The sequence below is a fragment of the Panulirus ornatus genome, chromosome 20, assembly GCF_036320965.1.
Source record: "Panulirus ornatus isolate Po-2019 chromosome 20, ASM3632096v1, whole genome shotgun sequence".
Taxonomy (NCBI): domain Eukaryota; kingdom Metazoa; phylum Arthropoda; class Malacostraca; order Decapoda; family Palinuridae; genus Panulirus; species Panulirus ornatus.
The window spans coordinates 45,771,178-45,798,296 of NC_092243.1; the positions used below are offsets into that span (position 1 = coordinate 45,771,178).

Sequence of the window (27,119 nt, forward strand, 5' to 3'; positions counted from 1 at the left end):
TGATGCACGAGACCGGGTTATAGTGATGGGTGATTTGAATGCAAAGGTGAGTAATGTGGCAGTTGAGGGAATAATTGGTATACATGGGGTGTTCAGTGTTGTAAATGGAAATGGTGAAGAGCTTGTAGATTTATGTGCTGAAAAAGGACTGATGATTGGGAATACCTGGTTTAAAAAGCGAGATATACATAAGTATACTTATGTAAGTAGGAGGGATGGCCAGAGAGCGTTATTGGATTACGTGTTAATTGACAGTCGTGCGAAAGAGAGACTTTTGGATGTTAATGTGCTGAGAGGTGCAACTGGAGGGATGTCTGATCATTATCTTGTGGAGGCTAAGGTGAAGATTTGTATGGGTTTTCAGAAAAGAAGAGTGAATGTTGGGGTGAAGAGGGTGGTGAGAGTAAGTGAGCTTGGGAAGGAGACCTGTGTGAGGAAGTACCAGGAGAGACTGAGTACAGAATGGAAAAAGGTGAGAACAATTGAAGTAAGGGGAGTGGGGGAGGAATGGGATGTATTTAGGGAATCAGTGATGGATTGCGCTAAAGATGCTTGTGGCATGAGAAGAGTGGGAGGTGGGTTGATTAGAAAGGGTAGTGAGTGGTGGGATGAAGAAGTAAGGGTATTAGTGAAAGAGAAGAGAGAGGCATTTGGTCAATTTTTGCAGGGAAAAAATGCAATTGAGTGGGAGATGTATAAAAGAAAGAGACAGGAGGTCAAGAGAAAGGTGCAAGAGGTGAAAAAAAGGGCAAATGAGAGTTGGGGTGAGAGAGTATCATTAAATTTTAGGGAGAATATATATATATATTATTTTTTTTTTTTTTTTATACTTTGTCGCTGTCTCCCGCGTTTGCGAGGTAGCGCAAGGAAACAGACGAAAGAAATGGCCCAACCCCCCCCCATACACATGTACATACACACGTCCACACACGCAAATATACATAGCTACACAGCTTTCCATGGTTTACCCCAGACGCTTCACATGCCTTGCTTCAATCCACTGACTGCACGTCAACCCCTGTATACCACATGACTCCAATTCACTCTATTTCTTGCCCTCCTTTCACCCTCCTGCATGTTCAGGCCCCGATCACACAAAATCTTTTTCACTCCATCTTTCCACCTCCAATTTGGTCTCCCTCTTCTCCTCGTTCCCTCCACCTCCGACACATATATCCTCTTGGTCAATCTCTCCTCACTCATTCTCTCCATGTGCCCAAACCATTTCAAAACACCCTCTTCTGCTCTCTCAACCACGCTCTTTTTATTTCCACACATCTCTCTTACCCTTACGTTACTTACTCGATCAAACCACCTCACACCACACATTGTCCTCAAACATCTCATTTCCAGCACATCCATCCTCCTGCGCACATCTCTATCCATAGCCCACGCCTCGCAACCATACAGCATTGTTGGAACCACTATTCCCTCAAACATACCCATTTTTGCTTTCCGAGATAATGTTCTCGACTTCCACACATTTTTCAAGGCTCCCAAAATTTTCGCCCCCTCCCCCACCCTATGATCCACTTCCGCTTCCATGGTTCCATCCGCTGACAGATCCACTCCCAGATATCTAAAACACTTCACTTCCTCCAGTTTTTCTCCATTCAAACTCACCTCCCAATTGACTTGACCCTCACCCCTACTGTACCTAATAACCTTGCTCTTATTCACATTTACTCTCAACTTTCTTCTTTCACACACTTTACCAAACCCAGTCACCAGCTTCTGCAGTTTCTCACATGAATCAGCCACCAGCGCTGTATCATCAGCGAACAACAATTGACTCACTTCCCAAGCTCTCTCATCCCCAACAGACTTCATACTTGCCCCTCTTTCCAGGACTCTTGCATTTACCTCCTTTACAACCCCATCCATAAACAAATTAAACAACCATGGAGACATCACACACCCCTGCCGCAAACCTACATTCACTGAGAACCAATCACTTTCCTCTCTTCCTACACGTACACATGCCTTACATCCTCGATAAAAACTTTTCACTGCTTCTAACAACTTGCCTCCCACACCATATATATATATATATATATATTATGCCTGGGGATTGGGGAGAAAGAATACTTCCCACGTATTCCCTGCGTGTCGTAGAAGGCGACTAAAAGGGGAGGGAGCGGGGGGCTGGAAATCCTCCCCTCTTGTTTTTTTTTTTTTTAATTTTCCAAAAGAAGGAACAGAGAAGGGGGCCAGGTGAGGATGTTCCCTCAGAGGCCCAGTCCTCTGCTCTTAACGCTACCTTGCTGATGCGGGAAATGGCGAATAGTTAAAAGAAAAAAAAATATATATATATATATATATATATATATATATATATATATATATATATATATATATATATATATATATATATATATATATATTATATATATATATAAGGCAGCAGGTTTGGATGATATTGCAGTGGAATTTATTAAAAAAGGGGGTGACTGTATTGTTGACTAGTTGGTAAGGTTATTTAATGTATGTATGACTCATGGTGAGGTGCCTGAGGATTGGCGGAATGCGTGCATAGTGCCATTGTATAAAGGCAAAGGGGATAAGTGTGAGTGCTCAAATTACAGAGGTATAAGTTTGTTGAGTATTCCTGGCAAATTATATGGGATGGTATTGATTGAGAGGGTGAAGGCATGTACAGAGCATCAGATTGGGGAAGAGCAGTGTGGTTTCAGAAGTGGTAGAGGATGTGTGGATCAGGTGTTTGCTTTGAAGAATGTATGTGAGAAATACTTAGAAAAGCAAATGGATTTGTATGTAGCATTTATGGATCTGGAGAAGGCATATGATAGAGTTGATAGAGATGCTCTGTGGAAGGTATTAAGAATATATGGTGTGGGAGGCAAGTTGTTAGAAGCAGTGAAAAGTTTTTATCGAGGATGTAAGGCATGTGTACGCGTAGGAAGAGAGGAAAGTGATTGGTTTTCAGTGAATGTAGGTTTGCGGCAGGGGTGTGTGATGTCTCCATGGTTGTTTAATTTGTTTATGGATGGGGTTGTTAGGGAGGTGAATGCAAGAGTTTTGGGAAGAGGGGCAAGTATGATTCTGTTGGGGATGAGAGAGCTTGGGAAGTGAGTCAGTTGTTGTTCGCTGATGATACAGCGCTGGTGGCTGATTCATGTGAGAAACTGCAGAAGCTGGTGACTGAGTTTGGTAAAGTGTGTGAAAGAAGAAAGTTAAGAGTAAATGTGAATAAGAGCAAGGTTATTAGGTACAGTAGGGTTGAGGGTCAAGTCAGTTGGGAGGTGAGTTTGAATGGAGAAAAACTGGAGGAAGTGAAGTGTTTTAGATATCTGGGAGTGGATCTGGCAGCGGATGGAACCATGGAAGCGGAAGTGGATCATAGGGTGGGGCAGGGGGCGAAAATTCTGGGAGCCTTGAAGAATGTGTGGAAGTCGAGAACATTATCTCTGAAAGCAAAAATGGGTATGTTTGAAGGAATAGTGGTTCCAACAATGTTGTATGGTTGCGAGGCGTGGACTATGGATAGAGTTGTGCGCAGGAGGATGGATGTGCTGGAAATGAGATGTTTGAGGACAGTGTGTGGTGTGAGGTGGTTTGATCGAGTAAGTAACGTAAGGGTAAGAGAGATGTGTGGAAATAAAAAGAGCGTGGTTGAGAGAGCAGAAGAGGGTGTTTTGAAATGGTTTGGTCACTTGGAGAGAATGAGTGAGGAAAGATTGACCAAGAGGATATATGTGTCGGAGGTGGAGGGAACGAGGAGAAGAGGGAGACCAAATTGGAGGTGGAAAGATGGAGTGAAAAAGATTTTGTGTGATCGGGGCCTGAACATGCAGGAGGGTGAAAGGAGGGCAAAGAATAGAGTGAATTGGAGCGATGTGGTATACCGGGGTTGACGTGCTGGCAGTGGATTGAATCAAGGCATGTGTATGGGGGTGGGTTGGGCCATTTCTTTCGTCTGTTTCCTTGCGCTACCTCGCAAACGCGGGAGACAGCGGCAAAAAAAAAAAAAAAAATATATATATATATATATATATAAGGACAGGGGTAAGTGGAGACTTTTGCTGTGGCCATCCCCTTAATGGGAGCTTTTAGAGGGAAATGTCAGGCATCAGAGATATAGATGAATAGATGAATAGATAGGTCGAAGACACTGTATCTCCATCACTAGTGATATGGGATGAGAAAAGCTTTATTAAACATTGAGGTGTCTTGAAAAGATATTAAGTATACACTAAAGGGTCTTAACCCATACAAGGGTCATGGTTCTAATGAAATTTCAACATATGTGCTAAAGATGTGTGCAAATACTCGAGACAGACCTTTTGAAATACTGTTCAAATTGATGCTGGAGATTGGCAAACTGCCAGTGGAGTGGAAAAGGGAAAATGTCATGCTGATCTATAAGAAAGGAGACTGGGAATAGGTGTTGAACTATAGACCACTCTCTTCGATGGGTGTGGTCTGTAAGGTATTGAAAGAGTTAATCAGAAAGCAAATGGATGATTTTCTGTAGAGAAGATGTATTAGTGAGAGACAACATAGTTTTAGGGAAAGGTCATGTTTAGAGGATCCTTTAGGTTCTTAAGAGAGTGAGCTCTGATCTGTGCAAAAGGGAAAGCTGGGTAAAATATTTATGTCTTAATTGCCAGAAAGCATTTGACTCAGCACTGCATGTGAGAGTGATTAAGAAGCTGGAATATCAGATAGCAATAAGGGGGAAGACTCCTCTGATGTATGTAAAAGTATCTTAGTAAAAGAAACAAAGGACACTTATTAGAGGAGTCTTCTTCATTTGGATTTAGGTCACCAGTGGAGTGCTTCAGGGCTCTGTTTTGGAACCATTGCTCTTCTTGATCTATGTGAATGACTTGCCTGAAGGTATGTAATCCTGTATGAATGTATTGTTAGATGCAAAAGTCACGAGGGAAGTGAAGAGTGAGGAGGACCTATGCAGACTACAAAGTTGGTCTTCTACATGGTTGATGAAATTCATCCCAAGCAAATATAAAGTAATGAGGATAGGACAAAATTAAAGAGGCCACAATATGATTATTATTATGCAGGAAATTGCTTCAGGTTTCTGTGTGAGAAGGACTTGGGAGTCAACACCATCCATAACCTGTCCCATATAATTAGAATAGTTAGGGAAACACAGTGTCTTCTGGCAAACACCAGAATAGCTTTCTCATATATGATTAAGGAAATATATAGTGAGCAATTCATATCCTACACAAGGCCAAAACTAGAGTATACTTCTTAGGTTCGGTGACTTTACCTAATGAAGCACAAAGAGTGCATAGAGAAGGTATAGAGGAGGACAACAAAGATGGTACCAGAATTAAGAAAGTAAAGTTACAGGGAAAGGCTGGAGGCTTTAAATTTACCCACCTTGGAAGAGACAGTAAGGGTTGAGCTGATCACAACCTTTAAGTTTTAAAAGAGATTGATGATACTGACAGGGAACAGTTCTTTGAGAGATCTAGGGATAGTGCAACCAGAGGACAAAACATGAAATTAAGTAAGAAACTTGTTACAAAGTATGTAAATAAGTATTTGAATAGTATTAGAGTGGAGGATGAATGGAAGAGAATGACTGAGGATATGGTTAATGCAGACAGCATTCATTAATGTAAGAGGTTGTATGATAGAAAATGTTCAAGAGATGGGGCCCCATGAATGTAAATCTCCTTCCCTGTACAGTACATATAGCTAATTACAAATCTATCCTTGATACACACACAACTAGCCAACAAGCCAGTTAGAAAAGCTCTAGTAGTGCTTGTAATTTGAAGATTTTGGAGGGTCAACAACTGAAGCCAATTATGTGCTAGTAAGGTGAGGGAGTAGAATGTGAAGGAGCCCCTGGGTGATATATACACTGGATAGTGAGTTTGAGTGTGTATGTTTTGGGAGTGGAACATTTTCAAATTTGAATTGAATGTCCAATAGTGTTGCTAGGTTCATTGAATCTAATTGAGGTTCTACAACTCTTGAAGCCTAGTTTGTGCTAATTAGGTGAGGGAGTAAAATGTGAAAGCGCCCCTGGGTGATAAATACACAGGATAGTGAGTTTGAATGTACGTAGTTTAAGAGTTTAATAGGTTATTGGAGTGGAACATTTTTTAAGATTTAGATTGAATGCCCATTAGTGTTGCTAGCTTCAGTGAATCTAATTATGTTGATTATTGTGAGTTATACAAGGAGAACCAATTTTTTATAACGAGTGGTTAACATTAAGGAATGAACAAGTTTTAATCATTTTTACTGAATGAATGTGTAGCTCTAACTTGAAAACAGGTAATAGATTATAGAATAACAAAAGGCGCTACAATCAGAGTCAGTTGAAGATTTAAATGCTCCTCATGAATATGGCTGTTTATTGTTTGTAAACTTCATTACTGTTAATAGAGTTACTTTGGGGGGATCATTTTGAGACCACTAGGACTGTCTGAGTCAAAAAAGAGAAAAAAGATGCAGATTTTAAAGGATACAGAAAATTGGACTGAAAAGATAGGTACAAGTTTGTCAGCCCACACTAACAAAGCCAGATACATTTATAAAGGTGTTTCAGATTGTACTACAGTCTGATATGGACTTCAGTAAAGTAATGTACCAAGACCAATCATTCATAACAAGATCCACTGGGAAGAGACAAAAGATATAGATGAAAGAGGAACTACAAGAGAACAAATGTTTGAAGAAGTTATGGGAAATCATTTAAAACGAGAAGAATGATTAACACAACTTGAAGAGACATTTAAGAAACAGATGGATTAATTTCAGAATCATGTGTCATGAGATGAGACTCAAAGTAAGAGAGTTGAGAAATATATTCATTGAGTATAAACAAAACTTCAGTGTTGTGGATGGGATTCAGGAAGAACAGAATCAGACAAAAGAAGATGATGCAATTGATAAGCATATATAGTCTGATGGGTCAATTCTAGATATCTTAGAGGCTTTTTAGGTAGGGGAAAGAACTGAATTGCATACAGAACTTGCAGAGAAGTGCAGAAGGAGCAATTTCAGGAACTTTTCAGTTAGAGGAAAGGAGTCTTAACACAGTTAAGATCTACTGGCAATAGTGGTGAGGGAGGTGCAGAAGGAGCCGTTTCAGCAGCTGACTAGCAGACATACAGTATTAAGATTGATTTAGAGAAACATAGATGTAGGGACAAAGAGAGGTGCAGAGGAAATTAAGTGCAATGAGAAACATAGATGTTGGGACAAAAAGAGGTGCAGAGGAAATTAAGTGCAACTGCTGAAAGAATATGCACTGTTATAGATGGATTAACCAAGGAAGTCTGTGACCAAGTTGATGAAAGGTTTAGAAAAGCACCAAGCATACAGGACCAGTGTTTTTTTGTTAGTAGAGATATTTTAGAGAAAGTCACACACACAGGTTGACAATTCAACAATGAAGGACATAGCTGAAAGACAGGTAGCCCCAAAATTAGAAAGATTAGGAAAGCAGGTATTCAGTGGATGTAAATAACCAATTTATATTGGCTTGAAAGGTCATACACCCGATAAGGAAGAAGGAGAAAGTAAGAAAAGCACTCATTAAAACACTACTGGAAGCTATAGACTTGCCAGATGAAATTTCAGTGATAAAGGAATAAAATTGATGGCCATAATCAAAATATAACCAGTTCTGGTTATGTTTGACTTTGAGTCATTTACCCAGGAGGTATTCAGGCAAGCTAAGGAACTTTAGGACAAACTGTCATTCAGTAGGGTATATATTAGATGTGTTAAATCAGAGGAAAAGAGGAAGAAAAGCAAAGAATACAGTCTGAAGACAAAAGACTGGAGTCGGCAAATGAGGCTAAAGGAAGAAGTTGCCCGACAAGGACTGCATAGAGTGCAGGAGCGTTAGGAGAAGGTAATATCAGACTGAATGTAAGGTATTCAAATGTTGATGAATTAATAGTTAATGGTAAAGAGCAGGAATTCAAGGATCATATAAGGGAAACTGCTCCTGATATTTTTTGAATCTTGAAAGCAAAGCTTACTAAAGAGAGATCTTATCTGTTCTGCTCAGAAGGGTTCATGATAATAATGAGCGAAAGAAGGCTAAGGAGGAAGAAGATTGGTACTCATGATAAAAGACAGCCACAAATTTCAAGAAATAGTGGAGGATGACCCTTTCAGATGGTAAAAACTGGGAAGATTAACTATAGGGAAGAAGTGCATAGTGATTTTCATATATAATCCTCCAAAGAATTGCGATAATGCAGAGGAAAATATTGAGTGAAAACAATGAAGGAACAATGAGGATGGCAAATGAAGACGTAAAAACACTCACTACTTAGAGATAGTAAACTACTGATAATGTGGGATTTCTTATATAAAAAGATATAGTGGGGGAATTTAGATTCTTATGGTGATAGGAAGTCATAAAGACATGTTTTTAGAGTGTATACAGGAAACTTTCCTACATCATGTTAGCAAGCATATTTGGGTGATGATTACTAGTGCATCATCAGTCCTAAATGTTATCTTCACACAACTCTCAAGGATACTGGAAAAGCTATCACGTAATGCTTAAATTTGATTATGTGGTAAATGGAGAAGTACAAGAGCAAAGTGGAGACAAGACATAAAAGAGGATGTATTATTATGGAAACGACTCAAACCTCAGCAGTTTCCATGGTAACACAGATTGGAATATGGAGTTCAATAGCCAAACATGGATACCTCAAGCCTCTAATGCTGAAGGAATGGTAAGAAAAAACAGAATGGTTTAATAAAAGAAATCAACAAGCAAAGGAGCTCTGAGATGTGCAGTGGTTAGGATAGTAAATGACACTCCATCCATCCAACATTTGTAAGGTGTAAGATGGTAAGGAATGAGATTAACAGGACAAGAAAGAAAGAAAAGAATTTTGAAAAGATTATTGTGGACAAGGCTGGAGAAAATAAAAACTTTTTCCAGAAATTCATCAGGGGCCAGTTGTCAAATTGCAGCTAATTAGGGTAAGGGATTCAGAAGGTAGGTTTGTAGAGAATGATTTAAGGATGTGTGAGGAATTAGATAATAAGCTCAAGTGTTTTCACAGATGAAGACACTCTAGCCCTATCACCAGTGAGATGGAATGGGTTAGAAAGCATTGAGATATCTAGAAGAGACATTAATAGAACACTAAAATGTTTCACCCACTCAAGGCTCATGGTCTTGATGAAATTTTACTGTGCATGCTGAAAATGTGGTATGCAGTTATGCTACATAAACTTCAAAACAATGTGCCATGGGAAAAGAAAAAGGCAAATTACCTATCTTTAAGAAAGGAGATCAGGAGTAGGGCTTGATCTATAGACTGGCCCCACAGATGTGGAATGTTCTGGAGAAGGTAATTATGAGGCAAATGGATAGATTTTTACAAAGAAGTTATTTAAGTGAGAGACAGTATGGTTTCAGGGAAGAGAGATCGTGTGTATTAAACCTCTTTGATCTCAACAGAAGAGTGATCTGTGTCTTGGACAGAAGTGAAGGCTGGGTGGATTGTTTGTATTTGGATGGCCAGAACATCTGACACTGTGCCACATGTAAGGGTGATTAAAGAGCTGAATCACCAAGCAGGAATAAGGGGGAAACTCCTTTGATGGTTAAAAGATTATCTAAGTAGAAAGGAACAAAGGATATATGCATTCAGAGATGCCTTCTTTAGATGGGTTGAGGTGACTATTTAGTGCCAAAGGGTTCTGTTCTGGGAGATTACTCTTCTTCATTTACATACGGTAAAACCTTTGTTATCCAAAATGCTTTTGGAATCAGCTGTTTAAGATAAAAATTTCTGGTTGTTGAGTTTTAATATATTAGGTAATTCAGAAATTTTTACAATTTAGAATATTTTACCTAATTGTAAATATTTTACATGGAGATATTCATATATGTAAGCAAGCACATGATGTTGAAGTCCTTCACAAGTGCCACCTTGGACTCACCCTTAGCCAGCCTATTGCTTAACTCTATCTTCTTTATGAGGCTTAAAATGTTTTTCTTATGCTTCATGTGAAATGTAGATGTCTTCAAGAAGCTGTCAGGCAGCTGTTGACTACATTTGAAAGGGGTTACTGTCCACGCTGGTGTTCCAGGTTGCACACAATACACAAATATGCAAGACCAGCACACAACACTGTGCCAAAAAGCACATAACAGTACAAGGCACCAGGTGCTAATTGCCCTGTTGTGTTATGTGAGATTTGATTTTTTTTTCTACATAATAATCAAGGGTTATCAACTGAAATTGAAAAACTTACATCATTCTCTATTATGAAAAATCAGAAGGTGCAAATCTGTCTCACACTCCCATATGAAAAATATTGAATGTTTTGGCACTGCTGGGGTCAATATGACCCTGTTATGCATCCATAGGTTAAGTTCTTAAAACAGATTGATGATGTAGATAGTGAACTGTTATCAAGAGATTTAGGGACAGAACAACCAGAAGACAGTGTGAAATGAAGCAAGAAACAGCCAAAAAGATATAAGGATGTACATTTATGGGGTAAGAGTGATGGATGATGGAATAAGATAACTGATACATGGTTAGTGCCGACAGCATATATAAATTTGAGAGGTTGTATGATAGTAGAGAATGGTCAAGAGATGGAGCCTCACAAGTGTAAAACTCCCTCACCTTATAGTACAAATAGATAATCTCACGCGTAGTTCAATCACTCCACCCTAAACTACACATCATCTGCTTGTACATCCACCTTTCAAAAGCAAGCATAACAGAATAGCAAACTTTACAAAAGAAGGCCTTCTGAACAATCACTGGCTAGAAATCAACCACAAACACTCATTGAGAGGTGCCAATAAAGAGGATGAAAGACAACAAAAATTGCAGACATTATTTAAGCGGCAGGTGCAGTCACTTTGACAGATATGAGTATAATCAACCCACTATGTGGATGAAAGCACTCCTTTTTCAAATTTCTGATGCCATAATTAGGATATATGTGATTATGCACACAATATGCACACTTCTTTTTCATACATATTTAACCATTACTGTGTGTATGGTTAAAGATGTATGAAAAAGAAGTATAGATTTAAACAATCAATACCATTGAAATATGATGACAGTCCATTTGCTAGAATAGAAAACAGTGAAGATGGATGAGAGAAAGGAATTGATAGTTACCACAGGTCCATATGAGGATCATCTTAGGAAATGAAACAAACATGGTGTGGATAACAAATAGAGATTGTGTACCAAAATCAGCAGAAATGCCATGCAAAAATGAAATCAAGAAAGACCAAAACATGATTATAGAAAATACACAAAACATTTACCATAAAACTCATAATTCTATGGTGGTATGAACCAATATTAGCAAGAATATAAAGTACAGAAGACAAATCTGAACAGAAGAACAAAATGGAATGAGAACTTTTGTAATTACTGTCCAGATTATGAATATTATAGAAACCCATTAGACTGGCAGAATTCTTTTTCATTAGAGAACCATATTAGGAAAGTTCTTACAGAAATGGGAATAGAGTGATAATGAAATCACACTACATGATGTGAGATAAAGAACATCTTTCTGATAAACAGAAAAGAACTAACTTCACATGAGAAGTTAGATAGTATGAGGGAAGATATAATAACCAAAAACTAAACTGAGGACTAAAAAGAAAGTGATAATCCTGGAAATAATAAATATAAGAATACAAAATCTGATTAGTGAAAACTCGAGGATCAAAGTGATTGGTATCGGTGAATACACTAAGGAAAACAATATGTTGGAAACTTTGCTTGATGAAAAGTGAAAGAAGCAGGAAACTTAGAACGATTTGAAATATTCAAAGCAGATGAACTAGATTCAAACAAGGGAATTCAGCAGTATATTTCCAGAATAGACGAGAAGGAAAACAAAATGAAGATGAGTCACATCATATTGAATTGATCATAGTGAGTGTCCCAGCCATAAACACAATAAACCAATAAACCTATTATCATACAGACCACCAAAGACACTGAAATAATTCTAACAAAAGTTAAAGAGGTATTGAAGGTATTAGGGAAACTGATCCAATAATAATATTGGCCAGTGGCTTTCATATCCATTGTGTTGAATGGAAGGAAAGAGGACTAGATTATGAATGTACATACTAGTACAAAGGAAAGAATGTCGAATCAGCAGCTGAAAGCAAACAGCTCCAAAGACTAATTGATATCTGTGAATCACTCAGCCTTGTGCGGGAAATTTAGGTACCAACAAAAAGGTGCAACACAGTAGACTTTATTTTTACGAATGACATGGCATTGTTTTCTGATATAGAAGTAAATAGTTTTCTGATATAGAAGTAAATAATACAAGTCTGTCGGATCATAACATTGAACTGAATGATTAACTGTTTAATCAATATGATGAAAATGCAGTTATATATATATTGATATTATCCTTGGGGATAGGGAAGAAAAAATACTTCCCACATATTCCCTGTGTGTCGTAGGAGGCAACTAAAAGGGGAGGGTCAGGGGGATGGAAATCCTCCCCTCCTTGTTTTTAATATTCCAAAAGAAGGAACAGAGAAGGGGGCCAAGTGAGGATATTCCCTCCAAGGCTCGGTCCTTTGTTCTTAACGCTACCTCGCTAATTTGGGAAATGGCATATGTATGTAAAAAATATATTGAAATATTGGAAGTTGATATAATCAATGTGATTGATCATTTCAAAGAAACTTCAGCTTCAGGACCAGATGGAATCCTAGCCATATTCCTCCCCCCCCCTCATTTTTAATATTCCAAAAGAAGGAACAGAGAAGGGGGCCAAGTGAGGATATTCCCTCCAAGGCTTGGTCCTTTGTTCTTGACGCTACCTCACTAATTTGGGAAATGGCAAATATGTATGTAAAAAATATATTGAAATATTGGAAGTTGATATAATCAATGTGATTGACCATTTCAAAGAAACTTCAGCTTCAGGACGGGATGGACTCCTAGCCATATTCCTCAGAAAGGCAAAATCAGCAATAGAAAAACCAATGATGTTAATTTGAAGGCAAAGTCTGGAGGAACGCATAATTGCAGACTATTATAAATTGGTATATATATCACCAATACACAGAGGAGACTCCAAGATAGTACTTAAACAATATAAGACCTTGCAAGTAATCAAAGTCTTTGAAAGTGATGGTACATTAAACCATCTGATCAAGAACAGTTGATTAAACAAAGCCATCATGGATATGAACCAGGAAAAAATATGCAAACCCAATTATTAGCTCATTAATGACATTTTAAAGTTTAATGCAAGAAAAAAGAATAGACACTTTTTCTTGACTTAACAAAAACATTTGACAAAGTAAACTACAGAATTTGGGTAGAGAAAATAGCTACACAAAACATTAAGGGTAAGGTTATTTCAAAAAGGTAGCATGTGGAATCATGTCTAAGCAGGAAGATATCCTAACCAGTATACCACAGTGGACAGTATTAGCCTTATTACTTATTATGATAATGATGTCAGACATTGATAGTGAAATTTTGGAAAGCGTGTTAAAGAGCTTCCCCAATAACACCAAATTAAGCAATGTGATTGGGTCGGAAACTGATGAAAAGAACATTTAGAAAAAAGACACAATTGAGAAGTGGGTGGAAGTGAACCTGTTGGAATTTAATGAAGACTTATTAGACCAAATAAGTTATGGAACAAGTAACGCAATTGATTAAGAGTGGAATAGACTAAAAGATTTGGGTGTCATTATAATATAAGACAGTAGGATTCAAGAACAAATTGAGAAGATAACAATATTGGGGCAAGTGATGAGTGGTATGATTCTGGAAACATTCAATGCAGAAGATAGAAACCCATTGATGAAATATTTTATTATATATTATAAGTAAGATTAAGTTCTGTGTTGTCTGGTTACCAAGGAAATAAGGGAAATAAAAAGAACAGACAGACTTCAGAAGCCCTTTATGAGCAAAATTGATGGGAATGGAATGTGTAAACTACCTTGGAAGTCTAAAAGAACTTTGACTATATAGATTAGAAAGAGGAGAAAGATATGTGATAACAGTTTGTAATGCAGTTTTTGTTCCTGGATAGCAAATTTTATTTCCTAATTGCTTATACCTAAAAAGTAGAGAAAAAGGCTATTTTTCCCTTCAAACTTTGCCTTTGTGACCAGGACAGTGATATTTTGAAGTTTACCTATTTCAAATCGGACAACAGGCAAGTTTGCAAATTTTTATTTACATAAAGTCAGAAAGACAACATATGAATCGAAATTAAAATGTTATTATTATTATTATTATACTTTGTCGCTGTCTCCCGCGTTTGCGAGGTAGCGCAAGGAAACAGACGAAAGAAATGGCCCAACCCCCCCCCCATACACATGTATATACATACGTCCACACACGCAAATATACATACCTACACTGCTTTCCATGGTTTACCCCAGACACTTCACATGCCTTGCTTCAATCCACTGACAGCACGTCAACCCTGGTATACCACATCGCTCCAATTCACTCTATTCCTTGCCCTCCTTTCACCCTCCTGCATGTTCAGGCCCCGATCACACAAAATCTTTTTCACTCCATCTTTCCACCTCCAATTTGGTCTCCCTCTTCTCCTCGTTCCCTCCACCTCCGACACATATATCCTCTTGGTCAATCTTTCCTCACTCATTCTCTCCATGTGCCCAAAGGGTGGCTGGAAATCCTCCCCTCTCGTTTTTTTTTTTTTTTTAATTTTCCAAAGGAAGGAACAGAGAGGGGGGGCCAGGTGAGGATATTCCCTCTAAGGCCCAGTCCTCTGTTGATAACGCTACCTCGCTAATGCAGGAAATGGCGAATAGTACGAAAGAAAGAAAATCTCTCTTACCCTTACGTTACTCACTTGATCAAACCACCTCACACCACACATTGTCCTCAAACATCTCATTTCCAGCACATCCATCCTCCTGCGCACAACTCTATCCGTAGCCCACGCCTCGCAACCATACAACATTGTTGGAACCACTATTCCTTCAAACATACCCATTTTTGCTTTCCGAGATAATGTTCTCGACTTCCACACATTCTTCAAGGCCCCCAGGATTTTCGCCCCCTCCCCCACCCTATGATCCACTTCCGCTTCCATGGTTCCATCCGCTGCCAGATCCACTCCCAGATATCTAAAACACTTCACTTTCTCCAGTTTTTCTCCATTCAAACTCACCTCCCAATTGACTTGACCCTCAACCCTACTGTACCTAATAACCTTGCTTTTATTCACATTTACTCTTAACTTTCTTCTTCCACACACTTTACCAAACTCAGTCACCAGCTTCTGCAGTTTCTCACATGAATCAGCCACCAGCGCTGTATCATCAGCGAACAACAACTGACTCACTTCCCAAGCTCTCTCATCCCCAACAGACTTCATACTTGCCCCTCTTTCCAAAACTCTTGCATTTACCTCCCTAACAACCCCATCCATAAACAAATTATTTACAATAATATTGAACAAAAGTGATCACAAAAGATTTAGAAGTGCATAGTGTTTTGAGACTTTCGATTGTACTGCAAATCACTTGTCATGAATTAGACCCCAGATATAACCTTCCATCATGTTCTCTTTATATGTCCCTTGATAGCAACATTCAAAGTCCAGTATATCCTGGTGGAAGCTTTTGCCTCGTTCCTTCGAATATGCTCCCATGTTCTTGAATTTGTCAAGATGAGCATCAAGGATATGGACTTTGAGGATATCCTGCAGCCCATTTTGCCATGGTTCTTCACCATAGTCTCAAACAGCTCCACATAGTTTTCAGCCATATGATTGCCCAGGAGGCCCGAAACCACTGCGACAAAGCTGTATCAAGTTGCTTTTTCCTTCCTAGTGAGCCTCTTAGGGAATTCCTTGTGCTCGAGGATCTTCTTTATCTGTGGTCTGATGAAGACACCGGTTTTGACCTTTGCCTGAGACAGCTTAGGGAAGAAATCTTGAAGATAATTGAAGGCTGCAGACTCCATATCTAGAGCTGTAGCAAATTGTTTCATAAGGCCTAATTTTATGTGCACTGTTGGCATCAACACCTTCCAGTGGTCCACTAGTGACTCCCACTTGATGTTTTTCATCCCCACAGAGAATTCAGTCTGCCTTGGCCAGTCTTGCCTGTGGTAGTGTGCCGCAGTGTCCCTGCTGTCCCAAAGGTAAAGATAGCAGGGAAACTTGGTAAAACTGCCTTGGAGACCCAACAGTAATGCCACCATTATGAAGTCTCTGATGACCTTCCAGTTGTACTCATCATACTTCAAGGCATCTAGCAAGATCTTGACACTTGTATTCTTCTTTGAGGTGCACCTAGTGAGCCAGGTGAAGAGATGGGTACTTGTTCCCATTATGGAGCAGCATGGCTCTGAGGCTGTCAGTAAAGAGGTGCCAGAATGTGGCAGAAGGAAAGCCCATCTTGATGGATGAAGAAGCTAGATAAATCTAGGTGATGCTTCCTCTGATCTGTGATTTGCACATTTTCATCAAAGCTCCACTGCTTGAGCCTAGATGTCAAAAGCTCAGCATTGGACTCTGTGAGACCAAGATCTCTGATCAAGTTGTTGAGGGTCTTTTTGATTGGGGTGGTATGGGTCTCTTCCCTCTGCTGCAACTCTGAAATTGTAGTCTGGATCTACAATGTCTTCCTCCCCCTCTGTCCACTATTTGAATTACTAGAAACTTCTAGAAAGTTCTATATTGGCTGCTCAGCGCTGAATCTATGTGGAATGTTCTGGAAAATAGGTGAATTTCAAAATATCCCTGTCCTGATCATAGAAGCAAAGTTTCAAGGGAATAATAGCCATTGTCTTTACTTTTTAAACATAATAAGAAAATAACACTTATCAGCCAAGAACAAAAAAAATTGTTACACTGTGTAATCTGCACACGGCAACAAACTGAAGGTAAGAAAGAAAATGTATTAAACCTAAAAGCCTCTCAACAAGGAAGATACAGAGTTATTGAATCTTCAAGAGTACCATGGAATATACCAAACAGAAAAATATCAGACAAAAAATATATGACAGTCCAATCAGGAAACTAGAACAGCTAGAATGAGACTAATCACTTTACTGCCAGGAGAAATAGAAACATGCTGAAATAAGGTGAATATTTAACATGTCTTTGAAATGAGTCCCACATGAACATAAATGGAAGATTGTCGTGCAGTTGGCCGCTTATTCATTAAGGAAGGCATATGGTTAGCACTTCATGCTGACCATGCCATTATAGCAAAATCTCATTATAGGTACAGACTCTCTCTCTTTCTCTCTCTGATATTCCTGGAAATTAGTATATGTAGACAAATGAATTAGTAGGGCCGAAAAGAATATGAATTGATGGCAAAATTATCAAACATTTCAAATGAGAAAATAGGATGGCCTCCACATGATGTAAACATTCTCAGTGTGTTTATAGATCATGATGTTGAAATAAAAAGAATTTGTGACTGTTTGAATAATAGAGTAAGTCAGTATTGAACCAGTTCAGTAGTGTGTAAGATACCTCTTCTCTGTTTACAAATCATTCTACCTAACCCTCTCACTTTGCACACCACCTCGACCAAAACACCCTATATCTGCCACTCTATCATCAAACACATTCAACAGACCTTCAAAATACTCACTCCATCTTCTCACATCACCACTACTTGTTATCACCTCCCCATTAGCCCCCTTCACTGATGTTCCCATTTGTTCCCTTGTCTTATGCACTTTATTTACCTCCTTCCAAAATATCTTTTTATTCTCCCTAAAATTTAATGATACTCTAACAACCCAACTCTCATTTGCCCTCTTTTTCACCTCTTGCACCTTTCTCTTGACCTCCTGCCTCTTTCTTTTATACATCTCCCAGTCATTTCCCTGCAGAAATCGTCCAAATGCCTCTCTCTTCTCTTTCACTAATAATCTTACTTCTTCATCCCACCACTCACTACCCTTTCTAATCTGCCCACCTCCCACACTTCTCATGCCACAAGCATCTTTTGCGCAAGCCTTCACTGCTTCTCTAAATACATCCCATTCCTCCCCCACACCCCTTACATCCTTTGTTCTCACCTTTTTCCATTATGTACTCAGTCTCTCTTGTTACTTCCTCAAGCAAGTCTCCTTCCCAAGCTCACTTACTCTCACCACTCTCTTCACCCCAACATTCTCTCTTCTTTTCTGAAAACCTCTACAAATCTTCACTTTTGCCTCCACAAGATAATGATTAGACATCCCTCCAGTTGCACCTCTCAGCACATTAACATCCTAAAGTCTCTCTTTTACATGCCTATCATTTAACACGTAATCCAATAACGCTCTCTGGCCGTCTCTCCTACTTACATATGTATACTTACATATATCTCTCTTTTTAAACCAGGTATTCCCAATCACCAGTCCTTTTTCAGCATATAAATCTACAAGCTCTTCACCATTTCCATTTACAACACTGAACACCCCTTGTACACCAATTATCCCCTCAACTGCCACATTACTCACCTTTGCATTCAAATCACCCATCACTATAACCTGGTCTTGTGCATCAAAAATACTAACACACTCACTCAGCTGCTCCCAAAACACTTGCCTCTTATGATCTTTCTTCTCATGCCCAGGTGCATATGCACCAATAATCACCCATCTCTTCCCATCCACTTTCAGTTTTACCCATATCAATGTAGAGTTTACTTTGTTACACTCTATCACATACTCCCACAACTCCTGTTTCAGGAGTACTGCTACTCCTTCCCTTGCTCTTGTCCTCTCATTGACCCTTGACTTTACTCCCAAGATATTCCCAAACCACTCTTCCCCTTTACCCTTGAGCTTCGTTTCACTCAGAACCAAAACACCCAGGTTCCTTTCCTCAAACATACTACCTATCTCTCCTTTTTTCTCATCTTGGTTACATCCACACACATTTAGACACCCCAATCTGAGCCTTGGAGGAGGATGAGCACTCCCCGCTTGACTCCTTCTTCTGTTTCCTCTTTTAGAAAGTTATGATACAAGGAGGGGAATATACATAATTCTGCATGCTTTACTATTCATATTTTTTTTTAGATTAAGCATATCCTTCTAAACTCTTTTTTTATATCTCAGCTAGTCTTCATTCCACAAGGCTGTTTCTTTTTCCATTAGTTATTTTTACAGTTCCACACACATCTGCAGGGGCCTCTTTTCATACATTCTTCAAGTGCTTCCACATCACCTCAGCCTATACTGTTTCATTAGTTTCCCCAGCATTGTATTTAACATATAATGAAAGTTAAAGTTTACACTCTCATTTCTTACCATTTTTGTGATTTTTCATATACATTTCTGATCTTAATCATCTTAAAAGGTAAAGAGAGGAATGTAAATGCTGAGAACCATTTACACCAATCATTCACAGGATAAAATTGTTTCTTGAACACAATTGAAAATGGAAAGGTAAATCTGTATGTTTTAAGGAATTCTGTTGACATCATTCTGTTAATACTGTGATTATTTCACTGATGACTATATCTGTCAGATAATCAGAAGTAAATTTTGTAATGGCGTGAACTTTATCAAAGTTGACTCTGTCCATATCTAATGGACATTGCATTCAGGATGGCAAATGCAGGATAGATTCTTTCCCTGATTCGGCTTTTTTGCATCTCCTCACAGTCTTGTGGTACATACCATACAAAACTCCTCATTGCACTTGTAGAACATTTCTCTAATTATATTGTTTGAGTTTCATACAAAAGTTGTAAGTGATTTTTTCAGGGAAAGTGAATAAACATTTTTATGAAAGATAAAGATACATCTTGCAGCTGTCATAGTTTTTGGTATTATATAGAATTTTTATCTTAGATATTATAAAGTTAGATGAAACTGTTTTTGCTGTGGCATAAACTTACCATCAGGGGCTAAGTTAAAGTTAGAATTGCATGGATATATATATAGGTGGATAAGATAATCGCTTTACTAGACCTTAGCCAATTGATAATTGAATTATTGTAAGAAGTCTTTTCTAGTCATGATAACTTTTAAACAGCTTTATGTATAATTTTAAGAATCTCATTCAATTACACATTTTTATGCTCAATAATTAGTAGTTTTGACTTTGAGTGATTTCAGTAATTAAGTTAGGCATTCCCGACAGGTGGGACTGATCAGTGGTGGTTCGAGGAATAGCAGGAGAGGAGCAGTCAGCAAGATGCACCAGTGCCCCTACTGTAGATATTCCGCAGTCAGGAAAGACCACATTACAAAGCACATTCGTACTCATACAGGAGAGAAGCCATTTAGTTGTCCTTATTGCACGTATGGTGCTGCCTCAAAAGACAACCTGAAACTGCACATTCGAACTCATACAGGGGAAAAACCATTTACTTGTCCATATTGCCCCTTTCGAGCATCTCGGAAAGATAGTTTACAAATTCATATTCGCATGCATACTGGAGAGAAGCCTTATAAATGTTCTAAATGCCCTTATCGTTCCTCTCAGAGAAATGCTTTAGTGTGCCACATGCTGAAACATGGAACATAATGTTACTCTGAAGTAAATGATAGATTTTTTGATCTTATATCAACAAAAGAGTAAATAAGTATGGACATTTTGTTTAAGTTTACCCAAAATCTTCAGTTTTGCACTCTGTGCATTAGTCTGAGGACCACTGGATATATGATATCTGCATACAATGATCATGAAACTTTATGCCACCCTGATCATGAAAACAAAAAGTTTCAGGAAAATGCAAAATGCGTAATTATCTTTAACTCGTTAATGCCCAGCCAGACTAATTGGGGACTATAGGACTGATCTTAGTTCATCAGTCTGTTTGTCCGTCCATCTATTCATCTTTGAGCAGCTACTATACAAAAATGGCTGTGCAGATTTCTTCCATATTTTGCATAATCATGAAGTACCTTAGACTCTAGGTAAATAAGATTTTTTTTTTTTTATGTATACACAATTACTGAAAATGGCTAAGTGAGAATGAATTGTAAGATAAAAATTTCATGATAATGACTTATTTTAGGAAGAAAAAGAGAGCTGCATCCTTGTTAGCATCTGTCCAGTTTCTAACCATTGCATGTAAATTTTACCTATACACAGCTCCAAACTTGTGCCACACTCTAGAAAAATCCATACTGCCATTGATGATTGTTGGGGATGTGTTGCGAAATAATATATCCAATTTTTTTTTCTCGTGGGTAGAATTTGAACTGGGTGTGGGGCAGTAGTAAAATGGTAAAGCTGGGATGTGTATTGTTTGTAATTTAGGTTTATTTGAAACCTAAAGTTGTGATTTGATATTAATGTACAGAAAAAAGTTACATTATCAAAATTATCAGTGTACAGTTGTTTTAGAATTTCTAGGTAAGAAACTCCAACATGAACAATGATCTATTGCTTTTGCAAATAATCATTTCAGACTGACATATAAAGTACTGTCTTTTTCTTAAGTATTTTTGCATTATGACGTATGCTATAATTTATATTTTACTGTAGATACACTGTAGCAATTATTTTTTTGAGTACTGTAATAGCCTATTTTTGTATTGTATTGAAATAAGTTAGTGCAGCAGCTTGTATATGTAGGTGAAATATATTGAGTGTGTTTAAGGTCTGTATTTATATCAAGCCCATCAAAGTTGTTACTTACAAATTGTAATTATTGCTGTATACGTATGTATGAAATTTTTGATGTATTTAGATACCCTGAACTACTTAAAGAATAGGTTATTCATTAGAATTGATAAAATGATTTTGACAAAGTTGAATGATTGAAGCAGCAAGCGAAATTTTGATGGAAAGACTGTAAAATTTTCATTGCAAAGGCATGAGGTGCATGAGACAGAAATGAATTAATTAAAAAAATTTCATGTAGGTGGCAAGTAGTGCTTTGATTTTTTTTTTACAGTGGAAGAAAAGTGCTTGAGGAGGTATAATTGAGTGCATTGCAGGGGAATACAGTTGAACTATTGCATCATTGATATCCTGTAATATTGGGTCTGCATGATTCATTTTTTCCTGGCAGAGTTACTATGAATGATACTCTTAGCTGACAACTTAAAAAAACAAAGAGGGTTGAAAAGAGGTGGAATGTTTGCTTTATTAGGGTGTTATATGTACTTTTTGTATTCTGTTAGGATATTGCTTATATTTTTTTCATGTGTGTGCATGTGCTAGAGTGTAATGATTATAAGAATAGTTAATGATTAATTGAATTAAATTCAGCAAAGCCAGGGAGGTGTTTAACAGCCTTTACACAGATATGGGGTTGGGAGTTGATTTCATGTCAGCTGATTGATAATTCGAGATCTTCACAATGGTTGATATATGGGTTTTCTTTAGGAGGTGTTTGACAGCCTTTACATAAGTATAGGGTTGTGGGTTGTTTTAATGTCATCAGATTGATTAATTATTAGAGGTGTTCACGATGTTTGATATATGGTTGTTCTTTTAGTGGTCTGTCGAAGCTTGTATTAGTTTTATGAGGCTGTGGTGCTGAACCGCACCTCAGGGACAAGTGATCTAAAGTGGCAAGAGATGGTGGTAGCTAGGATTGTTCCATATCTTCAGTTCAAAGCTTTAGATGAGGTTCAGGTGATTTTTGGAGAGTTGGGAGGATCAGTACTTTGAATGCTTCTTGATAAATGATGTGAGAGGGACCATAGATGACTTTTCTTGCCCTTTCTTCATCTTGTCTCGTAGTCTCTGTTGTGAAATGGATAAGGAAAAATACCTAGCACTGAAAAGTAATTGAGGTTGGGAAAAATGAGAGCTGTATAGATGTTCTTGTGTGTGTTAGTACACATACTTTTATGTATATATTTAGGAAGCGGAAGTGAGTCACAGGGTGGGGGAGGGGACGAAGGTTTGGGAGCGTTGAAGAACGTGTGGAAGGCAAGAACATTACCTCAGAGAGCAAAAATGGATATGTTTGAAGGAATGGTGGTTCCAACAATGTTATATGGTTGCGAGGCATGGGCTGTAGATAGGGTTGTGTGGAGGAGGGTAGATGTGTTGGAAATGAAATGTTTGAGGACAATGTGGTGTGAGGTGGTTTGATTGAGTAAGTAATGAAAGGGTAAGAGAGATGTGTGGTAATGAAAAGAGTGTGGTTGAGAGAGCAGAAGAGGGTGTGTTGAAATTGTTTGGTCACATGGAGAGAATGAGTGAGGAAAGATTGACAAAGAGGATATATGTGTCAGAGGCAGTGGGAAGGAGGAGAAGCAGGAGACCAAATTGGAGGTGGAAGGTTGGAGTGGAAAAGATTTTGAGCAATTGGGGCCTGAACATACAGGAGGGTGAAAGGCATGCAAGGAATAGAGTGAATTGGAACAATGTGGTATACCGGATTGATGGAAAGTTTTGTGGGGCCTGGGTGTGAAAAGGGAGCTGTGGTTTCATTGCATTACATATGACAGCTAGAGACTGAGTGTGAGCAAATGTGGCCTTTTTTTTGTCTTTTCCTAGTGCTATTTCATGTGTGGCGGGGTGGCAACAGGAATGGATGAAGGCAGCAAGTATGAATATGTACCTGTGTATATATGTTTATGTCTGTGTATGTATATGTATGTATATGTTGAAATATATAGGTATGTATATGTGCGTGTGTGAGCGTTTTTGTATATACATATGTATGTGGGTGGGTTTGGGCCATTCTTTTGTCTGTTTCCTTGCGCTACCTCGCTAACGCGGGAGACGGCAATTAAGTATAATAAGAAAATAGTTTAGGAAAAAATATGGGTACAAGTTTAGTTCTGATGGGAAAGATTTGAATGTGTCACCAGCTATTAATATTGATAATAAACCTGCCTCTTGTTAGGATACCATGGACTTTTGCAGCCAAGGAAAATGTAAGGACACATAAACTGTGAAACATAGCCAAGTTCCAAGAGTATGAGCAAAAGCGATAAGAGGAGCTTCACTGTAATGAAAAGAAGGCTTTAAGATCAGGAGTGATGGAGGGAGATTTGGTTAAGATTACTGCTTTTGACAACTCTTTCAAGGGAGAAAGTGAAGGTAGAGCCTCCTTAAATGTGTGACCAGTATTTTGCAAGGACAAATCAGCCCTTTATATAGCTTAAGTTGCTTTTCTGAGAACTGCATATGACATCTGAATAAATTTGTTTTTCCTTTAAGCAAATTTAGCTGTTCAGTGATATGTATGTATTTGTCTGTCTGTTTTCTTTTGTGCTGTGTGTCTGTCTTGCAGTTTTCTTATTAAGGGTAATTCTTAATAGGTTTACAAAAATTGAACTGAAACTAAAACAAAAACAGGGGTTTAATGAAGCATTGTTGTTGTATTTCATAATAGGATGTTTAACTGGTATTTGTACCTTTTTTACATTTTCATTTAACTGCTTAGCAGTGAAAATAAAAGTATAACAATTAGATTCTAAGAACCAAAAGGTCTTTAGAAATTATTAGTCATGAAAACTTATGAAAATTCTCCTTAATACTTTACCTCAATGACAACACTTACAGAAAACAATGAAGTCATGCCACATTATTCCAACTGACTGAATGATGAAGATCCAGATCACAGGGAAGTTTTGTGAGAACACTGAAAAAGTGCACCATCTTTCTCTTTGGGTAGGGGATGTGTTCCTAGAAAATGGCACCTAAAACGAATTTGCTTCCTGTAGACCTAGTTCTGCATAATAGATGGGGGTTTATGCTCCAGACCCCCATCCCCAAACCCAGTTTTCTCTGATCAACATAGAAGATTCAGATAAGAAATCAAATACCAATTGATTTTGTTACATAAAATGCACTAAGAAGTGAATGTGAAGCATTAGATAGTAAGAGGAGCAGGTTTAGGAGGGTCATCATGTGATAGCATCACATTGAGTGAAGAGGGCTATTCCACTCACCTGTATGCATTTCTAAGCAGCAGAGGGTTAACTGGTATGCTTTCATATTTATGCCAGAATTTGCAAATTCTAGGTTTGTTGGAATCATCAGATCTATTACTAGCTGGAAAAATGTCTGCTGCTGATAGTATATTTAGATAGTTGCCATAATATCCCGATCAATGAACTGGATTAACAGGTATGTACTGCAATGAAGTTTTGCCTACAGACAGACCTAGTACATAGCATTTAGCAAAAGAGAAATTGACACTGGCTTCCCTCAAGAATATGATAGAGAAACTGAGAGTACTCTGCCAAGCTCAGTAGGGCAGGGAATATTAACAATTCAAAACAACTCAGGGACTCAGATCACACAAAACAAATAAAATTCCATTAATAAGTGGCTTCTTGGCTGAGTGAAAGACAGCATTTTCTGCTTTCACAGAAACATTAAAACCATCTGAGCAGTGTGGTCTGGATCTCAAATTACAACCTCTACATGTGCAACAGAACTAGAGGATCATGTGGAACAGTTGGACCACATATATGATAGATGTACTTATAACAGCAAAGCTCCTAAGCTCCTCTAATAATGTATTAAATGCTTTTTTTTTAAGGGTTGCAAGTCAGAAACCTAGTCATTGCAGTGATCCATAGGCCAATTTATAGAATAATTGGATAATATGAAATACCTTGACCTCTTTGGAAACCCAGTCCTAAGTACATGGCATTCCACTTAGGGGACTTCATCCTACTGGAAGTAAGTTGGAGACAGGCAGGAAGCAATAGTGTAGTTGAAAGTAGCACTGAGAAGCAACTCAGATTAACAGTCTCATAAAAAGAGAACCATTTAGACTGTAACAAGTTCTTTCTCAGTCAGAAGAAATAACACATTGTACACACATCACAGAAACACTCTTTACACTTTCCTAGCAACATGATATGAAATAAGGACACAAAAATCTGAGAGCATACCATCCTTTGGTGGCCAGTAAAGAGGAGACAGTCACTACAGTTTCATTAAAACAACTTATATAACTGTAGTTGATGAGCACTTCAACATCCAACCAGAAATAGGTAACCCTTGACCACAAGTCATGCTTCAAAGGGGAGACTTTGTAATTAGAGATTACCTATATATGTTTCATTGGTTTCAATCACAGCATTGCCTCTCCTGTATCAATTCCTAAGGTAGTTCCCTAATTTTTTTCTTTAGTACTAGTTTTCCTTTTGATTGGATATGATCTTTATCCAGTTTGAATTTCATAAGCAATCTTCATCTTTAATACCTTTGCTTCACTAAGTCTCTTATATTTAGTTTAGCCCTCCTGTTAGCTAACTCTTGAAGTACAGATTCATACGCCACCATATTTCTGGTCCTTTCAGAAATCTACATTCTCACTCATGTAGGAACATAAATAGGAACCTCTGAAAACACTGCACTAGAGTTGCCTTCTGTCAGTGGCTTGTTAAGGGTGTGGCACTGAGAGCTAAAAAGTGGCACTGGAATTCAGCAGTTATGGAGACTTTTTTTTCCCCTTGGCCACCCCCTTGTGGGAGTTCCCAAAGGGAACATGCATCAGAGATATATTTTATATTTATATTTATTTTGCTTTGTCGCAGTCTCCCACGTCAGCGAGTTAGCGCAAGGAAACAGACGAAAGAATGGCCCAACCCACCCACATACATATGTATATACATACACGTCCACACACAGCACATATACATACCTATACATCTCAATGTATACATATATATACACACAGAGACATATACATATATACCCATGTACATAATTCATACTGTCTGCCTTTATTCATTCCCATCGCTACCCCACCACACATGGAATAACAACACCCTCCCCCCTCATGTGTGTGAGGTAGCGCTAGGAAAAAACCAACAAAGGCCCCATTCGTTCACACTCAGTCTCTTGCTGTCATGTAATAATGCACCGAAACCACAGCTCCCTTTCCACATCCAGGCCCCACAGAACTTTCCATGGTTTACCCCAGACGCTTCACATGCCCTGGTTCAATCCAGTTACAGCACGTCGACCCTGGTATATCACATCGTTCCAATTCACTCTATTCCTTGCACGCCTTTCACCCTCCTGCATGTTCAGGCCCCGATCACTCAAAATCTTTTTCACTCCATCTTTCCACCTCCAATTTGGTCTCCCACTTCTCCTCGTTCCCTCCACCTCTGACACATATATCCTCTTTGTCAATCTTTCCTCACTCATTCTCTCCATGTGACCAAACCATTTCAAAACACCCTCTTCTCCTCTCTCAACCACACTCTTTTTATTAC

At 38.3% G+C, this 27,119-nt stretch overlaps 1 protein-coding gene across 6 annotated transcripts in view; it reads left to right on the forward strand.

Annotated features, from left to right (window-relative positions):
- Positions 1 to 27,119, forward strand: part of LOC139755976 (uncharacterized) — a 734,338-nt gene that overhangs the window by 554,336 nt on the left and 152,883 nt on the right. Inside the window, exon 6 of one of the 6 annotated variants that reach the window (XM_071674826.1) lies at positions 20,104 to 25,145. The exons of 4 other annotated variants lie outside the window; for them this stretch is intronic. In XM_071674826.1, coding sequence (XP_071530927.1) covers positions 20,104 to 20,490 — 387 coding nt within the window. In that variant the 3' untranslated portion in view covers positions 20,491 to 25,145. Of the gene's footprint in view, positions 1 to 20,103; positions 25,146 to 27,119 lie in introns of those variants that run through there. One more of the 6 variants, XM_071674824.1, reaches the window with a different exon arrangement.